General features: G+C 41.0%; 1 protein-coding gene across 4 annotated transcripts in view; it reads left to right on the forward strand.

Annotated features, from left to right (window-relative positions):
* Positions 1–25,720, forward strand: part of septin12 (septin 12) — a 105,661-nt gene that overhangs the window by 56,152 nt on the left and 23,789 nt on the right. For all 4 annotated transcript variants that reach the window (XM_026325954.2, XM_026325955.1, XM_026325958.1 and 1 more), the window contains 2 exons: positions 2,179–2,550; positions 4,067–4,195. In XM_026325954.2, coding sequence (XP_026181739.1) covers positions 2,179–2,550; positions 4,067–4,195 — 501 coding nt within the window. The remainder of the gene's footprint in view (positions 1–2,178; positions 2,551–4,066; positions 4,196–25,720) is intronic.

A 25,720-nucleotide genomic window follows, 5' to 3' on the forward strand; every position in this document is an offset into this window, starting at 1 on the left:
TACTGCAGCGGGGTACCGTGTTGTGTAGTCCATCCTGATGCCCTCAACCGGCAGCTCCCCTGCAGCTTAGTAGAGATCGCACCCCGCCACCACACACTCTAAACAGTATTTCACTTAGTATTGAACTTCATAGGTTTACATCAGCAACAGGAAGTAGAAACCTGGCATCCATACTGAACATTAACAGTGTATAGGGGGTGGACCTATACAGTGTGATGTCACTCATAGCATTACACACTGCGAGAGTCTAGCCAATTCAGTCGCCATTTTCAGCCATTAGGGACGTTGCCATGTCTCTGTCCTCCAATTGCTTGAACCCGAAGGTCAATTGTTTAAAAAAAAAAAAGTCCACTGTTTAAAATGTCATTGTTTTAAAAGTCTAAAATCCATTGATTTGTATCTAACAGACAACCATGATGGCATAGGCCCCCCTTTCAAGATATGCCAAGGCTTGTAACATATTAAGGAAATACAGTACATTTCCACTGCCTCTCACTCTGCCCTTCACTGTCTTGATTCATGAAGATTAGTTCTGTTCCAAAAGTTGTACCATTGGATATTTATAGCTAATTAAATTGCCTGTGTGTGCGCACGCCCACAGATTAAGCTTCACGTTCTCTGTTCTAAGTTGTCACTGCCACCCAATCCTCTTACAGGACACTACACACATGCACACAGATAAAAGAAGGGATAGACTTACATATGGACCAGGTAACACCTGAAGAGTCTGTGTGTTTGCTTGTTCGAACTTGACTGCGTTAGCTTCTAGTTCTAGTTTCTAATTTCTTGTTACCTGTGGTCACCATGGTATGTGTATGATTATTTTATCTTCCAGCAAGTTTTCCCATCTCTGCAGAGGACGGAAGCTCTGTCAGAGTGACTGTTATAAAGCTGTTCCACCAGAACTCAACATGGTTTTTGGGGTTTTCCATTAGGGGGTTGAATCAAACCTGACTTTTTTAAAAAGCTGGCAACAGTGACTGTTTGCTGTATTTTTATTGTCCTTAGTGAGGCAAATGGCTAATGCTACTTGCCAAACAACAACAACGTGGTCCTACGAGGAGATGCGGATATTTCTGTGCTTGGTGGCATCATGGCAGTTTTGTGCTGCAGTGCTATGACAGCTCTGCCCACATTGAGGTGGTACTTAACTGGGAAATTACGAAAACCAAGTTGAGTGGAGTAGAGCAGAGTAGTGCTAAAACTGTATAATGGAAAAGGGCCACTCAGGCACTTCTTAACACATATAAGTCCACCCCTATACACCTCTAGTGATTGCAACCTTCTTCCATTTCACAATTTTTGAGGTCAACATGCTGCTGGGGGCATTAAGACATAGTTTTATAACATTTACCTGGTGGAGGCCTCACCAAAACCTTCTACAGAGAGTTTCTTGAACTTCATAGCTTGGTTATTATCCTGACTTTCATGAATAGGCTGTAATCATGTTCCAGACAAGTCTCAATGATAAGTAAAACAAACAGCATACACCTGATCACAATTTAGAGTGCCATAGCATGGAACTATTTCTTGATAAACAGCTGTTTTTCTCTCTGCCCACTACATTGCTGTTCAGCACTTTCAACTACAGATTGCTGGCTACCATAACTAAGCAGCACAGATTTGACTTTGGTCTGTGTACAGGCATGATTGCAGACAACCTCACTATGAGAAATGCAACACAATGATTGCCTGTTCTGCACATAATGACACAGTTGGTTGATGTGTACATCAAAAAGAAGCAGGGTTCAGTCAGTTGAGTGGGTACAATACATCCAGTATGTTCTTGAGTCAGTTTAACACTGAATATTGAGAGGAATAAATTATCTGTGAAAAAATATTTTGGAGACAGCAATTTTCTGTATTTGCTGTAATAGGGGGCCAATTCCCACTCCACTTTGATTCCTGCAGTGATTACATACCATTTTTGTTTGGTTTTGAATATTGGGGAAATTTAAAACCATTTTTTTAATACATAATTTTTTCACTTGAGAACAAAACAAGTTTATTTTTCCAAATGTAAAATAATGATAAGATACAGGTTGTTGTTACAGAAGGCCAACTATCACCTGCTTCAAGCCAAAAAATATGAATGTGAACCTCCAGAAAACCAGATTAGTTGAACCTTGCCATATGTCTGGACTTTGCTCTGAGCGTTATCCCATTGTTTATCCACAGAAACAGCAGGAGAGCTGGAGATAGACCCAGTCACCTCAATGGAGGAGCAAGAGGAGAAGAAGAGAGGTATCATGGGACAAGTACAAGAAGATGGGGGCAACAGGGAAGAACAGCTAGTCAGCTTACATTCCCAGAATTCCATGACTAAACAAGAGGAGAACTTTGTGGAGCTTTGTGCAGAGATGGAGGAGAAGGAAATTGAGCAAGGACAGAAAAAGAAAGAGGTGGGGCTGTGCAAGCCTGTGCTGGACCTGCAAATGAGCTTCATTAAGGGTACTGATCTTTTTGGCTATGTGGGTATAGAGGCAGTACTGGACCAAATGAGGCGCAAGACCATGAAAGCCGGCTTTGAGTTCAACATCATGGTGGTTGGTGAGTCACACACATAAACACAACCATGGGCAGCAACTAATTATTATGATGATGATGACAAGTAATATTATTATTATTATTATTCTTGTCGTTGTTGTTGTTGCAACAGTGACACAAGAAATTACCATTTTTCAGCAAATGCGTCATACAAGTTTTAAAAAATATGCAGATTGACATTATCACGTAGTGAAGTCATCAAATAGACACTAATGAAAATGGTGGGTTACAAAACAGGCAAGGCTCAAGTTTGTGCAAAATTACCCACAGTCTTTATAGTAATCAACAAATATGCAGTAGTTATAATCAGCATTACCTCTACTTGAAAACAATGAAAAAGAAATTATAAAATTATGCTTTTCTTCTGGTTAAACACCTCTAGGTTTCTTTTTTTTCAAAGCATTTACATGTAAGCTTAGCAAGTGTTTTGACAGGTAACCAATTGTGATATTGCATTTCCTTAGCAGGAGAAACTGCCAGTGAGCATAAGACATTGACAATGTTACTGATCACCAAAACTGTGGCTGTTGCAGTTTCAACATGAAACAGTTAATTGTGCAGCTCTACTCATGAGTAATGTGTGGTATAGCAGATAAGTAGAAAATAAATACTTTAGTTTTTATAAGCCATCTGACATCATTTGTAGTTTGACTGATGGCAAGGCTTAAATAATGGCCTCAAGGTCACTTGGATGTCATAGGATTTCCTAACAGTTCTTTATGTTTTCCCTTTTACCCCTGAAGACAAAATAGGATAAAGAGGATGTATGATTTTGTGAGGGGGAAGTGGTTTTGAGACTTCTCTTTCCTGCCACACATGTAGAGATGATATACACCTCCACTGAAAACAGGATGTTTACCTTCATATTTTTTTAAATTCAAGGATGCTAATTGCATATTCTGTGTTTATGATAGCTTTATTACAGCAAATTTTAATAGGTGTGAATTTTAACATTTTTTATCATCCATCATTGTCTAACTGTGTGGGTGAAGAGACATGTTTGCTTAAATGCAAATATCTGCACAGCTTTATTTGAACAGGAAGTCACACTGAGCCTTGTAATACATGTATAATACACTTTTAAATAGCATACAACTCATTTAGTTCAAACCATTACCTGTTAGTTGTAGAGTTTTTGGAGTGTATTTTCCCAAGCAGGTTAGGTTGATTGATGACTTTAAATTGCTCATAGGTGTGGGCGGTTGTCAGTTTCTATGTGTCAGGCTTCTGAGTAGCCTATAACCTCTACAGGGTGTCCCCTAATTCTTGCCAGTTGTCAGCTGGGATTGGTGTGTTTACCAAATCAACGGGCGTTGGTGGAGGTGTGGTGTCTCGCATCTTCTACTCCAGCGTAGACACAACAGTTAAATTGTTGCTGATGGCATATGTGGCTTTTGTCTTCTACAAATAAGACACAGCACAAATTAATTTCTTTTTTTTTTATTACAGAAAATAAATCCTATACGCACTTATTCATGTTTAAATAATGGATAAAAGTGCCAGTTTAATGTGTCTACAGGTCAGAGTGGTTTGGGAAAATCCACGCTGGTCAACACTCTGTTCAAGTCCAAAGTCAGCCAGAAGTCCTGCACACCAAACTACGAAGAGAAGATCTCCAAAACAGTTAAACTGCATTCAATCAGCCACAGTGAGTCTAATACACATTTCACAGGTACTCATACACATACACACCAGGTGTGGGTTAGGTTTTATGTTTGGGTTAGGGTAATGTAAGGTTAGACAATTATGCAAGCTAGCAGTTATGGTTAGGGCAAGGGAACGCACTGTGTTAATGAGTGTCCTCACAACTATAGATTGACCGATGTGCGTATGAGTGTGTGTGTGTGTGTGTGTGTGTGCGTGTGCATGCATGCGTGTGTGTGTGCGTGTGTGTGTGTGTGTGAGAGAGTAGAGAGAGAGAGAGAGATTTCAACTGTACTGTAACCTCAATGTCAACTACAGGCATCCACAAAGGCCAGGGCAAGACACACCATACCATGTATGGATTTGTGTGGATGGAGCATCTGTACTCTGTGTCATCCCCTTTTGACTGTAAAAACTGACTATGTTTATTCAGGTCAGTGCAAGAGGGAGAGTTCACATCCTGTTTTCATATCACCTTTCACTACTTGTCTCATATATATCTAAAAAAAAGCCCCTTCACACCTCTACGAGTGGTGTATATGTGTCTTCCTCAATCTCGGGTCCTCTACCAGAGGCCTGGGAGTTTGAGGGTTCTTTGCAGTATCTTAGCTGTTCCTAGCACTGCACTGTTCTGAGCTGAGAGCGCTGATGTTGTTCGTGGTATCTGTTGGAGCCACTCTCCCAGTTTGGGGGTCACAGCCCCAAGGGTGCCGATTACCACGGGGACCACTGTTGCCTTCATCTTCCACATCTTTTCTAGCTCTTCTTTCAGCCCCTGGTATTCTTCAAGCTTCTCATGTTCCTTCTTCCTGATGTTGCCTTCACTTGGGATTGTTACATCTACTACGGCTTTCTTCTGTGGTTTGTCCACCACCACTATGTCCGGTTGGTTAGCCATCACCAGTTTGTCAGCCTGTATCTGGAAGTCCCACAGGATTTTAGCTCGGTCATTCTCCACCACTTTTGGTGGTGTATCCCATTTTGACCTTGGGATCTCCAGCCCATACTCGGTGCAGATGTTCCTGTACACTATGCCAGCCATTTGGTTATGGCGTTCCATGTATGCCCTGCCTGCTAGCATCTTACAACCTGCTGTTATGTGCTGGATTGTTTCAGGAGCATCTTTGCACGGCCTGCACCTGGGGTCCTGCCTGGTGTGGGCCTGTTCTTGTGCTGCTATGATCAGTGCCTCTGTGCTGTCTTTCAGTCCAGTCCTTTCCAACCACCAGTAGGACATTTCTATATTAGTTACGTCCATCTGTTGGTGGTACATACCATGCAGAGCTTTGTCCTGCCATGATGGTTTTTCCTCCTCTCCCTCCGCTTCGGGCTTGTTGCCTGACATATTCACTCCATATTAACTCCATCGCTTGGGGCCATCTTCCTGATGTACTCATGGATCTTTGCTGTTTCATCTTGGATGGTGGCTCTGACGCTCACCAGTCCTCGGCTTCCTTCTTTCCTCTTATTGTAAAGTCTCAGGATGCTGGATTTGGAGTGAAACCCTCCATGCATTTTGAGGACCTTCTTTGTCTTAACATTGGTGGCCTCTATCTCCTCTTTTGGTCAGCTTATTATGCCAGTGGGGTTTCTGATGACCAGCAGGGCGTAGATGTTGATGGCTTGGACCTTGTTCTTCCCATTTAGGTGGCTTCTTAGGACTTGCCTTACTCTCTGTAGGTATTTGGCTGTGGCTGCTTTCCTTGCGGCTTCGTTTTGGTTTCCATTTGTCTGCAGGATTCCAAGGTACTTGTAGCTTTCCTCAACACCCGCTATGCTGCCTTCTGGAAGTTCAACTCCTTCAGTCCTTACAACCTCCCCTCTCTTTGTTATCATTCAATCACACTTATCCAGTCTGAATGACATTTCGATGTTGTTGCTGTATATCCTGGTGGTGTGGATCAGTGAGTCGATGTCTTGGTCACTCCTGGCATACTGCTTGATGTCATCCATGTACAGGAGGTGACTGATGGTTGCTCCATTTCATAGTCGGTATCCAAAACCAGTCTTAATGATGATTTGGCTGAGGCCTATGCAGAACAGTAGCGGGGACAGAGCGTCTCCTTGGTACATGCCACACTTGATGGAGACTTGTGCAATCGGCCTGAGGTTGGCCACTAGGGTTGTTTTCCACAGTGCCATTGAGTTCCTTATGAAGGTTCTCAGAGTCCTATTGTATAGCTCCAAGCATTGAGGGTTCCATGTGTAAAGCATTGAGAAGTAGGTTTTCTTGTAGTCAATCCAGGTTGGTCTGTCTGGTCTTACAGTCTCGAGTTACTGTTTTATCTATCAGTAGTTGATGTTTCCCCTGGTGTTCTTACCCATTCCTTTCTGCCCCGGTCATGTATTTAGCCATGTGCTTACTCATCTTAGCTGCTGTGATGCCTGACAGGAACTTCCATGTTGTGGAGAGGCAGGTTATTGGGTGGTAGTTGAATGGGACTGCTCCCTTTTGTTTTTTGCAAGTTTTTTACTGAATTATCATCTGTTAATCCAAGTCAAGTCAAGATCTATGCTTTCTCTCTGATAACGGATGAAAGTGGATGAGTTGGGATCTTCTAATTCCAGTGAAGAGATATATGGAGATTAGAGAAACTGCATCAGAAAATATACGTTTCTATGGCAATGGCATCTATACAAAGGAGCAACTGTTAGCGCTCAAGGGAACAAGTTTGCTTCTTGGTATAAAACCTGAGGAGGTGTAGAAGGGGTGAAGCATCGAGAAAAACGTAGATTTAAATCATTTCTCACAAAAATTATGATGGGAAATGTGAGGTCACTCTGCAACAAAGTGGATGAACTTACAGCTTTAGCTAGCAGCCAACGAGAGTACAGAGAGTGTAGCTTGCTTTGCTTCACTGAGACCTGGCTGCATGAAAATATACCAGACAGCACGCTTAAACTGCCTGGGTTCTCACTAGTGCGAGCGGACAGAGGGAAACAGAGCGGCAAGAAAGGTGGTCTCTCTGTTTTTGTTAACTCCAAATGGTGCAACCCTGGACATGTAACAGTGAAAGACTGCATCTGCACTCCAGACATTGAGATGTTGGTGGTTGGACTGAGGCCATACTACCTGCCCCGTGAGTTTTCACACGCCATTGTTGTGACTCTTTACATTCCTCCATCAGCTGCAGCACAGAGTGCATGTGACATCATTCACACAGTTGTCGCTGGTCTCCAGACAAAACAGCCCAGTGCCCTTATACTAATTAATGGGGATTTTAACCATGTCAGTATTTCGGGAACTCTGACCAACATCAAACAGTATGTGGACTGTGCAATATGAGAAAATAAGATTCTTGATCTCCTTTATGCCAATGTGAAGGAGGCATACAGCTCTTCAGTCCTTCCCCCACTTGGTGGATCAGACCACAACTTAATATATTTATTACCAACATACAAGCCCATAGTAAGACAACAGTCTGCTACCAAGAGGTATGTGAAGGTTTGGTCAAAGGATGCTGAGGAGGCCCTGCAGGAGTGCTTCAGGGTTACAAACTGGGACCTTTTCATGGACACTCATGGTGAGGCCATCGAAGGAATCTCTCACTGTTTCACAGATTACATCCACTTCTGTGAGGACAATGTTGTTGCATCCAAAAAAGTTCGTTGTTTCCCCAATAATAAGCCATGGATAAATAAGGACATTAAAGGCCTCCTCAACAAGAAGAAGGCGAACAAGGGCGTTCATGGCAAGAGTCAAAGAGAAACTCTGGGCTGTGCAGAAAGAACTCAAGAGGAAGCTTAGGGAGGCAAAGCAGCTCTATAGAGACAGAGTAGAGCACAAGTTGAGACAGAATAATATCAAAGCAGTGTGGAATGGGATGAAAATAATGACTGGCTATAAGAAGTCACACACTGCTGTGGAAGGAGACTCAAAGTTTGCTAACGAACTTAACCTGTTCTTTAATAGATTTGACACCACCTCTGCTTCTTACTCCGACCCAGTGTCCTCACACACCATCTCTCCTCCCTCCACCATCTTAGCTGATGCCTTGGGGTCTCTTCACATCCCTCCACCCAACATCTCTGCCAATGCTGCCTCCCCATTGCCCACTGATGCCATCTCCTCTATCAGCAGCCATACAACATTGAAATATACCACACCTCCAATACCTCCTCTCCTGCCCTCATCATCTGACTCCTCATCAACACAATACACAGGCCCAGCCTTTGCCACGGAACAGGTGAGGAAGGAACTAGCTAAACTAAAGACCAACAAAGCAAAAGGACCAGATGAGATCAGTCCCAGAGTACTTAAGGTGTGTGCTGGACAGCTTGCAGAGGTTTTTCAGAGACTCTTCAACCTCTCTCTGAGGCTCAAAAAGGTGCCTAAGTTATGGAAAACTTCCTGTATTGTCCCATTACCAAAAAGAGTCTTTCCCAGTACCCTTAGTGACTTCAGACCAGTAGCACCTGCAGTTTGCATATCAGGAACACATCGGAGTGGAAGATGCCATCATCTTCTTAATGCACAGAACATACTCCTATCTGGAGAGGCAGGGCAACACTGTGAGAGTCATGTTCTTTGACTTTTCAAGTGCTTTCAACACTATTCAGCCCCACCTGCTAAGTGCAAAGATGCAGGATATGGATGTTCCCACAGACATGGTGGAGTGGATCAAAGACTTCCTCACTGGGCGGCCACAGTTTGTTTGCTTAGATGGCTGCATATCTGATGTGGTGATGAGCAGCACCGGTGCACCCCAAGGAACTGTACTGGCACCATTCCTGTTTACACTCTACACCTCAGACTTCCGCTACAACTCAGGAACCTGTCACCTCCAGAAGTTCTGTGATGGCTCTTCAATCATTGGATGCATCAATAATGATAATGATGAGGAATACACACACTTGATAAAAAGCTTTGTTGATTGGTGTAACAACAACTGTCTAAAGCTCAATATTAAGAAAACCAGACAACTGGTGGTGGACTTTAGGAGGAGCAGGAAGACCCCAGTCCCTGTCTCCATCCTTGGAGACGAAATAGAGATTGTGGACTCCTACAAATACCTTGGAGTCCACATTAACAACAAACTGGACTGGTCAAACAATACAGATGCACTCTTCAAGAAAGGACAGAGCAGACCGTTCTTCCTCAGGAGACTCTGTTCCTTTGGCGTCTGCAACAAGCTACTGAAGACGTTATCAAGGCTGGTGAGGCCAACAGACTAAACAAGTTGATCAGGAAAGCAAAATCTGGAACTGGACAGTCTGGAGGCTGTGGCAGAGAGGAGAATGGTGGACAAAATCAACTCCATACTTGACAATCCTGCCCACCCACTTCATGAGGAACTGTGGCGAATGGGAAGTTCATTCAGCCACAGACTAATTCCTCCTAAAACCAAGACTGAGAGAGTCAGGAAGTCTTTTGTGTCCACGGCCATGAGAATCTATAATTCCATATATAATATAATCCATATATAATTCCATAATATAAACAATAACACACACACACACACCACATACACATGCATGCATGCACGCACACACACACACACACACAAACCCCCAAACAAATAATTACTTTATTATTTTTCTACATACGTTTTCTACATACAATTTCTTTATTACTTTATTAATTACTTTATTAATTACTATCATTTTTTATAATTTAAATAATATTACATTTAATAACTTTAAATGAGAATAACTGTTGTAACAATTTAATTTCCCCTTTGTGATTAATAAAGTACTTCTTCTTCTACTAGCTGGTTCATTTGAGCTGCCAGGCACTCATCGAGTGCAGTTAGCTTCTTTAGCCAGTAGATGTGGATCATGTCAGGTCCCAGTGCTGTCCAGTTCTTCATGCTTGAGACCCTTTCTTGGATATCTGCCATTGTGATAGTTATTGGGTCCTGTTCAGGAAGATTGCTGTGGTCTGCTCTCAGGTCCACCAGCCACTGGGCATTGGTGTTATGTGATGCCTCCTTCTCCCATATGTTTTTCCATAATTGTTCGGTCTCCAGCCTTGGAGGGTCTGCTTTCATATTACTACCCTGCCACTGAGAGTACTCTTTGGATGGTTCAGTGGAGAACACCCTGTTTATTCTCCTTGTTTCTATTTCTCTGGTGTACCTCTTTAGGCATGTGGCCAGGGCTGTGAGTCGTTGCTTGGCAGTCTCTAGCGCCTCAGGTATGGACAGCTTGGTCTCATTGATGGTGACAGTAGGGATAGTTCATAATGCTGCATTCAAATCTTCTAGTAGACTTTCAGCAGGTATTTTACTTAGTTTTGGTAACCAGCTGCGGAGGTTCCAGGTGTCCATGATCACTCATGATCTTCAATCTCAGGTCAGCTGTTGTACTGTGTGTGTGGGGGCTTGTTATTGGGGCTTGGTACCCAATCTCGGTTTCCCCCCCGACCTCTCATCCTGGCTCCCTTGCCATAGCATTTGTGTTGTATCTCTTCAATCTCTAGTTGTGATAGCACTTGCCATTTGTAGATGATGGAACACTGAGCTACTAGTTGTTTTGGCGCTAGTCTAGATGGTGGGTTTCAAAGTATCCATAGCCTACCTGGGGTTACTCATGCAGTAGCATACCAACAGTTCTCTATTTTAAGCCCTCGTCCATGAGTGTTGTGTTCCAGTAGCCCACTTCTCATCAGGTTGCCCTGGTTCCCTAGCACCTGACACAGACCTTGTTGATTCGGCGACGTTCGAACCGGTATGACTCCTGTGTTTCTGTTGCTCATTGTCTCATGTTGCATAGCTTTCATATTAATGACAGTGGGTTATGGTATTTACACTAGTGCATGTATCACCTTCTATTACCTGTTGTATGTTATTCCTCCTCAAACTGTCTAACACCCCTGAAAATATTATATCTGATCTCCAGTGGTTGAACTTCTCACCTCACATCTTTCTCTCTTTTAGAGGCATGACTCTTTTTTTTCCATGACATTTTTCATACATATTCCATTCTCATGTTCCCCTCTCCCAAAGGTTTCTTCTGAATGTGTAAATTCTTCTTACCTTTACAATATGGACACAATGCAACTCAAAACACAAGAACAAAACTCTCTTGTATTAATGTGACCATTAGAGATGTGTATGGCCACAATTTTGCAGCAAGAAGACTAAATATGGCCATGATTTAGATACTGCATGTTTCCTCACGTCACACTCTTGTCTTTGTACTTAGTGAGAGTGAAATAATGACAATAATGTTTGTTGTAACTTTATTTTGCTTAAAGGGTGCTTTCATAATGGGTCAACATGCTTAGTTACAAACAAATTTATACTGTTATACTGGATGATCAGTTATGAGGAGTTACATATATTCAGAATGAATCAAGTGCAAAAACTCAAGGTGGCACACTGATCTGATTATAGCTAAACATCTGTCTTTGAGCTGCCAGCTTCTCCCATCTGCACATCAGCTGCATAACCAATGTAACATGATTAAAAAATTTGATACATTAAGGGAATCATGTTCACTTGACTTAAAAATTTAATGAAAATGTATACTTTAAAATTATTCATAGCTATGATCATATAATTTTCTTCTTAGAGCCTGTAGTTCATTATATCACTATAATGAATAATGAATTAGTGTGAAATTAAGTCATCATGTGGGATGCAAATGAGTAGTAGTAGTAATGAGGAAGTGGGGCGTGCCACCACATGACAGGGTTGTCAGAATGAAACTGCAGCTAGATTTGTTCTTCTCTTTTAATGTGTAATCCTAAGTGAACCAGAGCTGATATTTAGCTCTATATTACTGGCCAGATGCTGTAGGTCCATCTGATCTTGCTCATACACTCACCTTTTCAGGGAGTTAATACATTTGCCACTGCTTTAGGGACAAACTGAGTTACAGTCTCATCAACACTGGCTGTAAATATCCTTATGGTGGAACCTTACCTGTAGCCATCTACCCTTAAAACACATCCATATTTTGAGAGACTCAGTGTGCTGTCTGACGTCATGCTGGCCTCACTGCCTATATATCCTGTAGAATTTGGGAAGTGAAAAGTATTTGCACAACTCTATTCTTCCAGCAACTGTAAAGTTCACTGGACACCTTGCAGAAACTTGCATTGTTGGTTGAATATAACACGAATCTTAAGAGTCACAGGTGCAAGTTTACTTTAAACACAAATTTTAATGTTTGGTGAATATTCATACCAAACAAAATAATATTACATGGCACAAGAGGTAGGTTGCACCCTGGACAGATGTCAGTCTATCACAGAGCTGACACATAGAGGCAAATACTGACACCTACTGGCAATTTACAGGACAATTTATCTAACCTGTCATTCTTTGGACCATTGAGGAAGCTGGAAGTCCCCCAAGTGAACCCATACAGGCAGGAGGAAAACATGGGAATTCCATCCAGAAGGGTCAAGGAGAATTTGTACCTGGAACCTTCTTGCTCTGAGGAGACACCACCCCTAATTTTGATTTGATTATATTTTACTGATTTGTTTATCTTGTATCTTTTTTATTTGTTTAAGAGGATAATGAAACTTACTGTATTATTCCCACTCACTGACATGTTATTATTTCCTGCTGTCTGTGGCTTGAAAGATGTGCAATGCCTAATATTTAAAAACCTGATGTACTCAATACATTTAGAGTTTTGGAACTGATCATAGAGGCATGCCAAAAAAGCTTAAGAACCTGTTAACACAGAGATGACATATTTTATGAAGATTAGATTAGAAGCTGGAAGGTACCAATTAATGATAATGATATGTTCCAGCTTGTGATTGGCTGAACACACCTGATCCAGGTAATCAGCAGTTGGTAGTGCAGGAATAGTTGGAAAACAAGCAGGGCAGTGGCCCTCGAGGAACATGGATTGCCCACCCCTGCGCTGTCAGGACTGTGGCAAAGAGCAGACCACTTGCTCTTACTAAGAGAGCCCCTCTTAACAATACAGGAATAAAAGGGGAGGTTAAGAGTAAAAAGTCTGCAAATGACATAAATAATAACAAGGGGATTAGTCTTTACAAGGAAGCTAGCTTGAATATTAGGGAAATATGCTAACTCTGGCAGGGCAATAAAAACTACTCAAAGATATTAAAGGAAGAAATAGCAAAAACTAACCTGAGACTGAACAAAACCAAATCCAGCAGAAACCAGAGATAAACTGGGAAAAGTGGAGGAACAGAAATGCTAAAGCTACAAGAAAACTTTCACTGGAAGATGAAAGACAAAAAAGGCCTTGAAGTGCAAATGCAAGGACTAGTTTTTCAGCATCATTTTGAGACAGGATGTTCCTCATTTTGATAATACTGTGCAAATGAGAGAAGGAAGTTCTAGAGATTTGTTTTATGTGTGAGTTAAGCTAAACATATTTATCACTACTTAAATTCTGTCATGAACTGGGTGGAATGATGACCAGTAAATTGCCAAACACCACAACTCAGATGTAAACGTTTTTATTCTTTCTTTATGCAAAGGGTATTGGGAGCAACTGATAGAGTAACCAGGAGGTGGGGTGTAAGCCAAAGTATTTATTGGAGGGTTGACTACTAACCCAGCCTGGATCTGGTAACACCAAAGGAGCCGAGGCAGATGGAAAATGGAGTTCAGGTTGTAATTCCACAGAGCAAGATCTGGTGGTGCAGTTTCCTTGGTAAAAGGTTTCCAGGTGATCTGGTACGGCACAACTCAGTAAATCCAGAAATTGAGGGTAACTTCGGGATCAAACATTGCCTCTTGGGCAAAAAAACATTCCTCTTTCTCCAATCATGAAACAAGAAACTTACATAGCTTGGCATGGGTAGGACAAGATAAACGTTTTTGTGTTTTTTTCAAATGTAATTATACCATTTTGTTTTTGTAATAAATACTTTAAACAAAATTGTATTGAAGGGAGTAATTAAACACACTTAAATGTTCACAGTGCAAAATAACATTCTGCAGTCTTGCAGTACTGAATAAACCCAATCAATCAAAAATACATGGCAACAATTTCAGCCACTTTTCCATTTGGCTGGCAAAAAATAAATAAACACAGCATTTGCAAAATATCTGCTAAATCCTAAAAACAGGACACACACAGACAGGCATTAAAGCAAGCCTCCAAAACTTGACTGGAGGTCACAGGAATGTTCACAAGAACCTATAAAAAAAAAAAAAAGTGAGGAAACTTTTATGAGATGTACCAGAAAAGGATCCAAGGAATCACTACCAAACATGGGTTAACCACGTTAGCTTGCTAGCTTGTAGTTGGCATTAGCCACAAGCACATGCACACAATAGCGTTATTGTAAACACTAAACCGACAGATAACCTTCTTCTTAACACATACTTGATGTTAGTGTTTAGCTAAGTCATTATCAGGACTGGTCTTATGAGTCAATCCAGAGCAGTAGCGAAAACAAGGTGGCAACACTCTTATCTCGCCGCTGCGCGGTCACATGGCTCATGTAACACAGAGTGGTAGAGAAAACTCTGGCTCTGCTTAGTTCTTCTATGGGACAACCCAGCAGCAATTGTGTTTTTGGAAGGCAAATATTAAAATACACCAAATCGTTTTTACACTTTAACTATGATTCTACATTCATATCTGGAGTAGTGGCATCTGGAGTGGTGGAGTGACAACAGCACAGATCTATTAGTTTTGATTTTTCAAATAAAATCTAGGTCATGATGGCATATGCAGGCTAAATATATGTTATCATCCCTTTACTCTACATGTACTTCTCCAGCAGTAATATTTGGGAATTGTAATACTCATATTGCTTTTGGCCTTACAACACATTACTTACTATTGGCTTCCTAAGATCTTAAATTCCTTACCAACATTGTTGAAGATCTGTTAACCTTTTGTATTGTGTGTTAGCATCTGTCCTGTTCAGTTCTTTCAGTGATGCGAAGGTAGTCATCCCAGGCCCACCACACAACCTTTGTATTATTTTAATGCTAATACATAACCATGTATCAAATATATATTAAGTAATATGTAACATTCATGATGTGAATACACATTACTGTGTGTCACAAATAGTTAGTAAGAGCTTAAAATTTAAAAAGTAAGCTTGGTTAATTGTGCAAAGCACAAACACAACCGCTTCAAGATAATACTTAGCTCATGTTAAAGCTGCTTAGAGAGACTGCAACATAATAAGGACAACTAATGCAAAGTTAGGTTTTCAATAAGTAATATTTTATTTTTATTTAAAAAAAATGTGTTAAGTAATTCTGAATAAATAAAAAAGGAAGTGTGTTTAAAAATGTGTGTGAAAAAAAACTGCATACTCTGGTCCTTTGCATCCTAGATCCTATACTAGGAGGCATGGTGAGCCTGCAACATAAAAGAATAAAAGGCACACATGGTTTTTCAATAAAATGTGTATGTGTGTGAACATTTGTATTAATAGTCAAAAGCAGCAGAGTCACAAGCAGAGCACAAAATCTGCTGAACGGGCCAATACCGATTGACCCAGGACAAAGGAAATCGGTAACTTTTATATCAACTCAGCAGTCAGTCAGTCACATGTAAATCATGCTGACATGACATACACATAAGTGAATACACAGTTTTCAGTAATATGATTAGCAAGTCTGTGTGACTCCCTGTCTTTTCATCTGCTTCCTACTGAAATATAAAGCACTGTCAGACGTTTTTGTTGAATTCACACAGGTCACACAGGGAGGTAGCAGACGTGATGTCTGTCAAGGTGAAAATTTCCCTCACACATCCCTGTTTTTATCATTATATAATAACCACAGGTAGAAACAAAAGGGAAAAAATGGTCAGGATTTCTCAAGGCAGAGCAAAATTCAGGATGTTTTTTCAGAAATGTTAATTAAAAAAGAATTTCAGAACATTTTGTCATTATTTTGTCATTATAATGCTCAGGGCTAGATGGTGATGTTGTCATCTTCATGAAAAGGAGCTTCCCAATCAGAGATTGAGGTTCAGGGGAGGCATTGTCTTATGTTATTATTAATTATTTATATGATTTATTTTTATTATTATTATTTATTATTATTAATATTAGTATCGAGCCAAATCGCAATGCAGTCATCTCAAGGCACTCAAGGGTGAGTGGATAGAGCAAAGAGAAAAGAACAGCAACAATAAACAACAAATAGACACTGCAGGTTGGTGGGGCCAGTAACTGCACATCAGCAATATACAGCTCCAGGACCAGGGACACCTGCAGAAAGTACAGAGAAAGAGAGAGAGAACACAAACTGTGTAAAGAAACAAGAAAAAGCTTTCCATTTTCCAAACATAACATTAAATCAGCCCCAAGTACTGGTGTCATTGTAGCCGGAATGTCTTTTCAGGTCCTGTTGAGCAAATGTTCAGGTCCAGTCATACTCCTTGTCAGTCTGGTATTGGTGGTGAACTTCTGAGTGATCTGCTGATCTTGCCATAATTTGTGACTCATCCACCTCCATAATCGTTAAAATCACAATGAAGAGAATAAATGTGCATAACCTAATCTTCAGGTTAGACTCCTTTTTGTTCAGAGGATCCACTTGTTGCGCATGATTTTCCATTGTTCTGCACCAGCCTTTGTCACATTCCTGTATTCACCTTTCTTAGCGTGTATTGGGGCTAAAAGTGCGGACCCTGCCCGATCAGCACTTCTCCCCCCTCACCGAGGTCAACATTTCAGGTGACAAATTTTATTCTCTGTGCCTGTGCCTGTTGGTCGTCTTCCACGGCAGCTATTTCCTCATCCAGTTGGGGAACGTCTAGGTGGGGGTTGTTGTCCGGTGTTCGAATCCTCTTACAATGACTGGTGTGGACCCACAAAGCACATCCCTCCACCTTTACTGCCATATTTGAAGTCAGTAGCACCTGATGTGGTCCGGCGAATCGTTTCTGCTTCCAGTGTTTCCTCCGGTGGCCCTTGAGGAGCACATATTCACCTGCTTTGAGATCTTGCAGTGTGGTATCTGCAGGGCTAGACAGAGCTGCTTTCACCTGTGGATGAAGGGCTGAGAGAGGGGCTGAAAGCTTTGGACAATAGTCTAACATCACATCTTCATGACATCCACTCATTAGAGCTTGTTTGTTTGGAAGTCCCACACTAGGAGGTTTCCCAAAAATGATTTCAAACAGATTTAGCCCATGCACATTTTTTGTTCTTGTATACATGTAAAAATAGCACCAGTCTGGATCCATGTTAAACCTGTTTCTTCACAGCATTTTGTTAATTAGCTCTTCAGTATGCCATTCTGTCGTGTATCGCACCTGTACTCTGTAGATGATAAGAGCAGTGATATTTCAAATCAAACCCAAAGTAGTCAGACAAATCTTTCAACACTTTGTTGGCAAACCCAGGACCAGTGTCATTGCTGATCTTCTTTGGAATACCCCACCATACAATGATGTCTCTGATTAGGGCTTTTGCGTCTGTGGATGTATCCAGTTTGGAAGGAGGAAAAACCTCTACCCACTAGCTGAACATGCAGTCGATAGTTAAGCAATATTTCTTATTCTGGCATGTTGATAGTTCAATGAAATCAATCATCCAATGTTGAAAAGGGCCATCAGGTGAGGGATGGCTTTGCAATGGCATTTTAATGGCACCAGAGGCAGATTATACATCTTCTGCAGTACTCAGCTGCATATGTTGAAAAAGCCCCGGTGTACCAGTGGGTGTTAACATATGTACACATCCCTCCTTTGGATGCATGATCTTTACCTTGAGCAAGCTTTGCATAGATGGAAATAAGCTTTAGGTAAACAAGGTTTGTTGTCTGGGCCAAGCCATATCCCTTTTTGTAATTTTGCACCAGTTTCTCTACAAACTTTTTTCAGATATGCTTGCTACTGCATGGTTGACAAGTCAGCTTGTAGGTTGACTTCCTGTGAAACAGAAAGTTGAGTGAGGTGAAACATCTGAGCCATCTTGGCTGCAGCTTTTTCAGCAGCGTCTGCTGCTGAGTTTCCTGTAGAAATGGGATCTTTTTTTTTAGTGTGAGCTTCACATTTCATAACTGAGATCTGTTTGGGGCAACAGGATGACATCTAACAGAGCTGAAACAAGAGCATGATGTGCAATGGGTGTTCCAGCTGATGTGAGGAAACCCCTCTGTCTCCAGAGACAACCATAATCATGGACAACACCAAAAGCATAAAGTGAGTCAGTGTACTGTTTAGTCTTTGGCCAATTTACAGGCTTCAGTAGGAGGCTACTTTGCCTGTTTTGACATCACGGGAAGCAGAGCCATCAACAAATAACTCTGCATTCAAGATTGGTGTGTCTGCAAGATCAGGTCTGGGAGTACAGATGGTTTCGAACACCTCTGTGCAGTTATGAGCATCTCCATCATTTTCTGTGGGAAGAAGTGTTGCAGTCATGTAACTGTCCTTCTGGTCGACAAACTGAGCTAAGTTAAGATTAGGCAGACCCAGTGTGGGAGCTACAGTGAGTGCTGCCTTTGATCAAGAAAGGCTTTTTTTTCTTCAGGAGTCCACATGATTTTGTCATGTGCAGAGAGTTGTTTACCATGCACCATAGCACACAGGGGAGCTTCACACAGCGAGTAATTCGGGATCCACTGCCTTCAAAATGATGTCATGCCAAAAAACTCATTTGTTTTTTTATCATTGGCTTAGGAACATTTTGAATTGCAGCAATTCTTTTTTTTTGGCAGTGTCTTTCCTTCTGGGGTGATGATGTGACCCAGATATGTCACCTTTTGTTGTACAAACTGCAGTTTGGAAAGACTTTATGGCCATTTTCTGCAAGATGTTTTAGCAGGTGCACTGTATCTATTTTGCATGCTTCTTCAGATGGACTACAAATCAGCAAATCATCTACATACTGTAGTAATGCTGAGCTGGCAGGTAAATAAAGGCCTTGAAGGTTTCTATTAAGAGTCTAATGAAAGTAACTCAGACTTTCAGAGTAACCTTGGGGACATCTGGTCCAGGGTTAAATCTTTCCTTCAAATGAAAAGGCAAACCAGTACTGAAAAGAAAGCATTGGCCAAATCTACTACTGAAAAATGAGTTGAATTTGGTGGTACCAGAGACAAGATGATTTGAGGATTACTTACTTCTGGCGCTCGGGGGTGTATGGCTGCATTCACTGCCTGTAAATCTTGCACAAAGCGCCATTCAGATGGTTGACATTGGTCTCTTATTTTTTTAACTGGAAAAATGGGAGTGTGCACTGGAGAATTCTCACACGGAATTATTATGGCAGCTTTTAACAAAGATATGAACACAGGCTTTAGGGAGAGTGGGGTGAGTTGTGCCAGTTTTTACTTAGTAAGGTCTCCAACTAGAAAATGACCATATATTTCAGGATGTGGTGCATCTCTAGGAACAATCACTTTTGACCTGAAATATAGTATTTAAGAAATACAGCTTTCTGAAAAAAAGTGGTCTTGTGGCACAACTTGCCCCTGGAGCAGGGTGAGTTGTGCCTTTGAAGAGAATGCATTGGGGTAAATTGTGCGTGGATTGATTTTTGAAGTAAAATGGTATATTTTGATCTCAGAAACTGTAATACTTTGTAAAAGCTAGACAAATTCAATACAATATTATTCTTATAACGTTTATTTAAAGATATTTTAAAACATCAAAGGTCAATTTTCTGAAACAAGGCCTAGCGCTTCATGAACAAATCAGAGTTTAGTTCAAAGTTCAAATTGAAAAGTTTGAATGCAATCCTTTTTACAGATCTGGGCTACTACATAACATCCCACTTGTCAATGCTACAGGGGAATATAAATTTCTGCTCCCTTCTGGCTGTGCCTCCAAGTTTTTGTGGTGTGGGTAGTTTCTTACGCACATCTTTTCTAGGGATGACTCCTTCATCATTTTCTTTGAAAGTGAAGATGGGTTTTCCATCCAAAGACTTCTTACTACTTCGCCTTAGAAACTTTGCATTGATGTCGGCACCATCTACCTTCTCAACCAATCCAATGTCGTTGTAGGATTTGGTTTTGCCTGCAAAGTTCACAATGACAAAGTCCCCAGCAGACAGATCCTTGTCACCATCATCATCATCATCATTCTGGACATCAGAACTCTCATAGTCAGTGGTGTCATTAAGTGGAATGGAAATGTCACTATCTTATGAGCCATTGTCTTTACATAAGTTGAAACTATACACTCTGAGTACCCAGTTTTGCTCTTACTATCTGCATGAGCATTGAGCATTTCCTGAGGAAATAGTTATTAAACTTGCCTTTTACTTTTCCCCCTTTTTCTTAATAAATTCACACTTAGCCAAACCTGCTTTTTCCTCTCTGATCCAGCTGGCAGGAATATTGATGTCATTTCTTTGTGCATACTCAAAAGCAAGTTCACGGCACTTCATGGGACTTAGACTGTGAAACATTGCTGCTAGTGCCTTTATATGTTCTGCCAGCTCTTTCTCCATATGTTCATCAAAGACTTGATTGGCAAGTCCAGTTCTTTCATAGCCTGGCCTTATTTCTTTTCCATCTATCTTTTTCTTCTCCATGTATCATTTTAATGTCATCCTGCATATATTAATTTGCCTTGCCACCTCATGAATGGACTTTCCCTTCTCCACCTCTTTCACTGCACTGTCCATGTCCTGTAGAGGAGTGGAAGCCCTGCCTGTCTTCCTCTTATAATTCCGTGGCATGATGGTATATTTCTATTTTTGCTCTAAAATTAAGAATGTCACATAGTTTTAGTGATAAAATGTAAGAATAAAATTCCCAATTACAATAAAATAATATGTTTAAAATATTTATAAGTTGGGGTGAGTTGTGCCACCAGCACAACTTAACCCAGGCCCTTTGGCACAAATCACCCCAAACCCACCATTTTGGAAAAAATGCATCATCCAGCAGTTTTGAGCTAACATCATGCTAGCTGTATAGACTCATAGTGTAGCTTACCAAAGCACTAAAACATGTGTGAAATGTTTTCAAACTTGTCTACAACTCTCTTCGAACACAATAATCAACAAAACATGATCATAAAAATTTTACTTTGAAAGGCAAAAAACAGTTTTTTGAGCTTAAATGTGCTTACCTCCCATGCAATAAGGCTCTCCTCTCTGCAGGATAAGTGAAATGGCTGGGTCTTCAAAAAAGATTGGTCACATGATCAATTTCTTCTATGGTTCATTAGAAACAGGGGGTGGCACAACTTACCCTATGGCACAAATCACCCCACTCTCCCCTATACCATGATGGCTTCCTGTTTTAAAGGGTACTGCTTTTTACAGGGCCTGTACTTTGATTTTCGATGTACTATCAGAGGCTCTGCATTTTTCTCAAGGCCTACATCATATTTGTGGGCTGCCCAGAGAGATTTTGGAATTTGCTCGAGCTCTGGTGGTAAACTAGTTTCTGTGATGGTAAAAGCTGCAGCATTAGCGGTGTTCTGGCTATTAATGAGCTCAACTGTTCGACAAACTTGTACAACTGATGTAAATTGTGTACAATGTATATCACCCTTTTTGCTATACTCTGTCCTAGGATCTGATGCTGTTGGTTGAAAGTCCTCGAGGAACAGCAAGCTCTGCAACCAGCGGCTCAGGTCTTTCCAACTCCAGTCAGCAGGTTTTGCAAGTAGAATATATGGAGTATTTCCTGTAAACAGTTCTGTCTGTGTAGGGGAGAGTAGAACAGAGGCAACAGCAGCAGTCTTTGTCCAATAGACGTGTTAAATGTATCACTTCCACTTCCTTTTTTTCTACATACCACTGCCTTTCATACTCCTCTTCTGGTCCTACATCTACATATGCTGTGCAGTGTAGTGATTTATGCTGTGTGAGGGTGCCTACTTTTGTACACTGAGTGTGCAAAGTCTATGAGTCGTGTAATAGAAGTCTAACCTACAACCTGCCATTTCTATGCAAATTGTGAAAGGACATTAAGTTGCCTGCCTTCAAAATAATGGCTCTGAAAAGCTCTTCAGTTCAACTCTAACTCAGTTTTCCTTATCCCTGTCATTCATTACATTTTATCTGAGTTAATTGACAATAATCGAGTCGTAACCCAGCGTGTAATTTGATGGCCAGCCTTTTCACCTTAGCTAGCTGATCACGGTGGAACCACCTCTATAATGAAAGTGAATGATGATGTTTAAAATGTAGTTTCTTAGAGTGACCCCATTCACTATTCGCTCATAGTTTAATTCTGATTTATACTTAAAATAATTAGATTGACAAGATAATCAGACTCATTTTAGCCATTCAAGCTTTGTTCATTCAAAATTTGTTTGAAATTAAACAAATTACTGAATTGAGATTAAGACAAAAGAGCAGCTAATTTCAGGTGGAAAAAAACAAAAACAAATCTAATTTGTCTGAAAATTCACTACTTTACTACAGTCTTTGTTTATCCATTGCTTTTGCTGCATATTTTGGCCCAGCAGTCATCCACACAGCAAAATGCACTGCATCTGATCAGTGCATTGAAAAGAGAACAGAAGCTAAACTGAATTCACAGTTTCCATTCTTTGGCGTGAATATCAGTCCCTCCTTTTGATCTCCAGATCATAGCGTACAGTGGGATTAGGAGTTTGTGTGTGACTGCAGGAAAAGAACTAACACGCTCAGCGGTTTCTATGGATTGTTTCTTTTTTGCATGGAAATATGAAGTTTTTCTAGATCAAATGATGCCTTGTTTTTCAAAACAGAAAGTCAATTCAAACATCAGTGCAAGTTCAAGGGTGAGTGCATATTATTAACTTGCCTGTGGCCTTTTTTTTTTTTTTTTTTCTCCTCCTACCACAACTGGTTTTTCTCATTTTTTGTTTTGTAATTAGTGTTTAACCATCTGAGTGAGTTTTGCTGGATAATCCTCATCTCCCTGTTTCAGGACTTTTATTCAATTAGGTGTTGAGTGCAACACTATGCCAAACTGACACATCAAATCTCTACCTAATAACTTTATTGGACAATTTTGTGACATAATGAATGAATGTTTGGTGGTCTGTTTCCGCAAAGTGCATTTGAGAGGAACAGAGTAACTTTCCAAAACAGGTTTTGGACTAGCACCTAGGACGGCCCCTTCCTTGTTCTCTGCCACGAGTGGTCTGGTTGGCCATACCACTGATCATGGTGTAGTGTGTGAGATCAGCTTTTTGTTGCCGTCTCTGTTTTCTTTTTTCTTCATTCCATCTGGGCTTCAGTAAGTCGAGCAAGAAAATCTCCCAGAGATTTTCCGACCTCTGATGCATCGCGCTGATCATACTCATATTGTTTGAGTGGGAATTTTGCATGCACCCCCTGTACCAATTGAATGAATGATAATGTATAGGGTATTGTCCTCATGTACCCAGTCTTGTTGTTTCAGGTGAAGTATGATATTTGTTTTGGTGAAACGGTGTCTGATTTTGCATCTTACTCTTCCCTCACATGACATTCTTCTTTCTACATGCAATACGCTCTACACTCTCTCTTTCCTTCTTTTCAAGTTTATCTTTTAATTGCGCTAGTTGGCGACTACTCAGACAGAAATCCCAGCTCCCGCCATACAGTCAGTTGTTTACAACTTCAATTGTACTTTTTTCTCATTTCTTCACATAACGGTGACAATTCAGTTGGTAGACCGGACCCTGGCCAAGCATTTGCTTCTTTCTTAGTACCCAGTACTAAACCCATTTCTCTAGTAGCTTTTTTCTCGTGTTATCTTTCCTCGTGCGACTCAGACTATTTCACTGCGCTGCAGTCATCAATAATACAATGGTCTCTACTAAGACGACGTTTCATCAATTACTTCAACCATGTAGTGAGTTAGCGCTCTCTCTTATAGTAATGTTACAGGTCTGTTTGTGTCTCTGCTGCTTCACCGTTGTACAATTGGTCCATACTTTTATTTCCTTGGTTGGATCGGTGGCTGGGTTCCTCAGGATGAAAGCTTCTCAACCCATGGGAAGGAATCTCAATTTGTAGTGCTCCGTTCTTCAGAGTCCAGACGATTCGTCCATCCCACTTGTGACACCAAATCTGTGCTGGCAAAAAGCACTAGGAGGCAAATCTCAAGCTATGGGATGGCAAGTTTAATAGGCAAAAGCAGTAGAGTCACAAGCACAGCATACGATGTGCAGAACGGGCCAATACCGACTGACCCAGTACAAAGGAAATCGCTAACTTTTATATCAACTCAGCAGTTTCAATTTAAACATCAGAGTCAGTCACATGTAAATCACACCAACATGACATACACATAAGTGAATACACAGTGGTCAGTAATATGATTAGCAAGTCTGTGTGACTACCTGTCTTTTTATCTGCTTCCTACTGAAATACAAAGCAGTATCAAAAGTCTTTGTTGACTTCACACAGGTCACACAGGGAGGTAGCAGATGTGATGTCTGTCAAGGTGAAAATTCCCCTCACAAACAGTACATGAGGGCTAATATTCCTAATTTATTGATACAACTAGTATACTAAAGCAGGATCCAAAAAGGCAAATTCTATCAAAGTTGAACAAATGGATAACCTCACTGAGATTAGATCTTTTTAATCAATTGAAGATTCCTAATTCTCTTCCCTTTCAATTCAATTCAATTCAAAAACTTTATTTATCCCTGGGGGGCAATTTAAGGCAGGAGTAGTACAGAAGACATTGCCATAAAAAATAGCCCATGCAGCAATTCAAAGAGGAAGAAAGAAAGAAGATAGAAAAAAAGGTGCATATATTAATAAATTAAACTTAAAGTGACAATATTATTGTGCAGTACGTAAATATTGGTATATACCAGCTGCATTAGAGACATTGTCACAGCAGAGTCCTGTTCTCTCTATGAGCGTTGCAGGTTGTGATTATGAGAGTTCATGAGTCTATTTGAAGGAGTGTGGGTTAGGGGTGGAGAGGGCTATAATGTAGAGAGTGTGGTTACTGAGTTGGTGGGAGGAGAGGGGGGGGCAAGGATAATTGTGAGTTCAGGAGCTGAACAGACCTGGGAACAAAGGTTGTTCCCATAGTCTTACGTCTGGAGCAATGGAGCCGTCGTCCTGATGGGAACCACTCAAATGCAGACAACAAGATGTGAGAGTGGTCCTGTAAGATCCTGCCAGCTGACCTCAATGTCTACTGTTCACAGAGAGTGAAGAGGGTTCTGACTGGTAGTCCAATAATTCTGGAACACACCTTGACTGTGTTCTGCAGACGAGTTCAATTTTGGAGACTGATGGAATGAAACCAACATATGAAAGAGAAGTTGAGTACACTTTCAATGAAGGAATAGTAAAATGTTTGGAGGATGGCCTTGCTGACTCCAAATGAGTTTAGCTTCCTCAGGAGATACTGCTACTGTTGGCATTTCCTGAGGATCTCCTCTGTGTTGGAGGCAAATCTCAGCAGCTGGTCAAAGATGGTGCCCAGATACCGGTACTCCTCGACAATCTCCTGTGGATGGTTGTGGTGACTGCTGCAGCCAGTTTGCGCTGCTTTTTGGAAAACGTCACCACCATCTCCTTGGTCTTTTCCACGTTCATTTGCAAACAGGAGCTGTTGCACCACTCCACAAACTCCTGCAGAGATGAGCCATGGTACTGCATTGGTCCTGAAAGCAGAGACAGGAGAACCCTGTCGTCCGCAAACTTGACCAGGTGACAGTTCGGCTGAGAGGCTCTGAAGTTGTAGGGGATGAAAAGAAG

The sequence above is a fragment of the Mastacembelus armatus genome, chromosome 8, assembly GCF_900324485.2.
Source record: "Mastacembelus armatus chromosome 8, fMasArm1.2, whole genome shotgun sequence".
Classification (NCBI taxonomy): domain Eukaryota; kingdom Metazoa; phylum Chordata; class Actinopteri; order Synbranchiformes; family Mastacembelidae; genus Mastacembelus; species Mastacembelus armatus.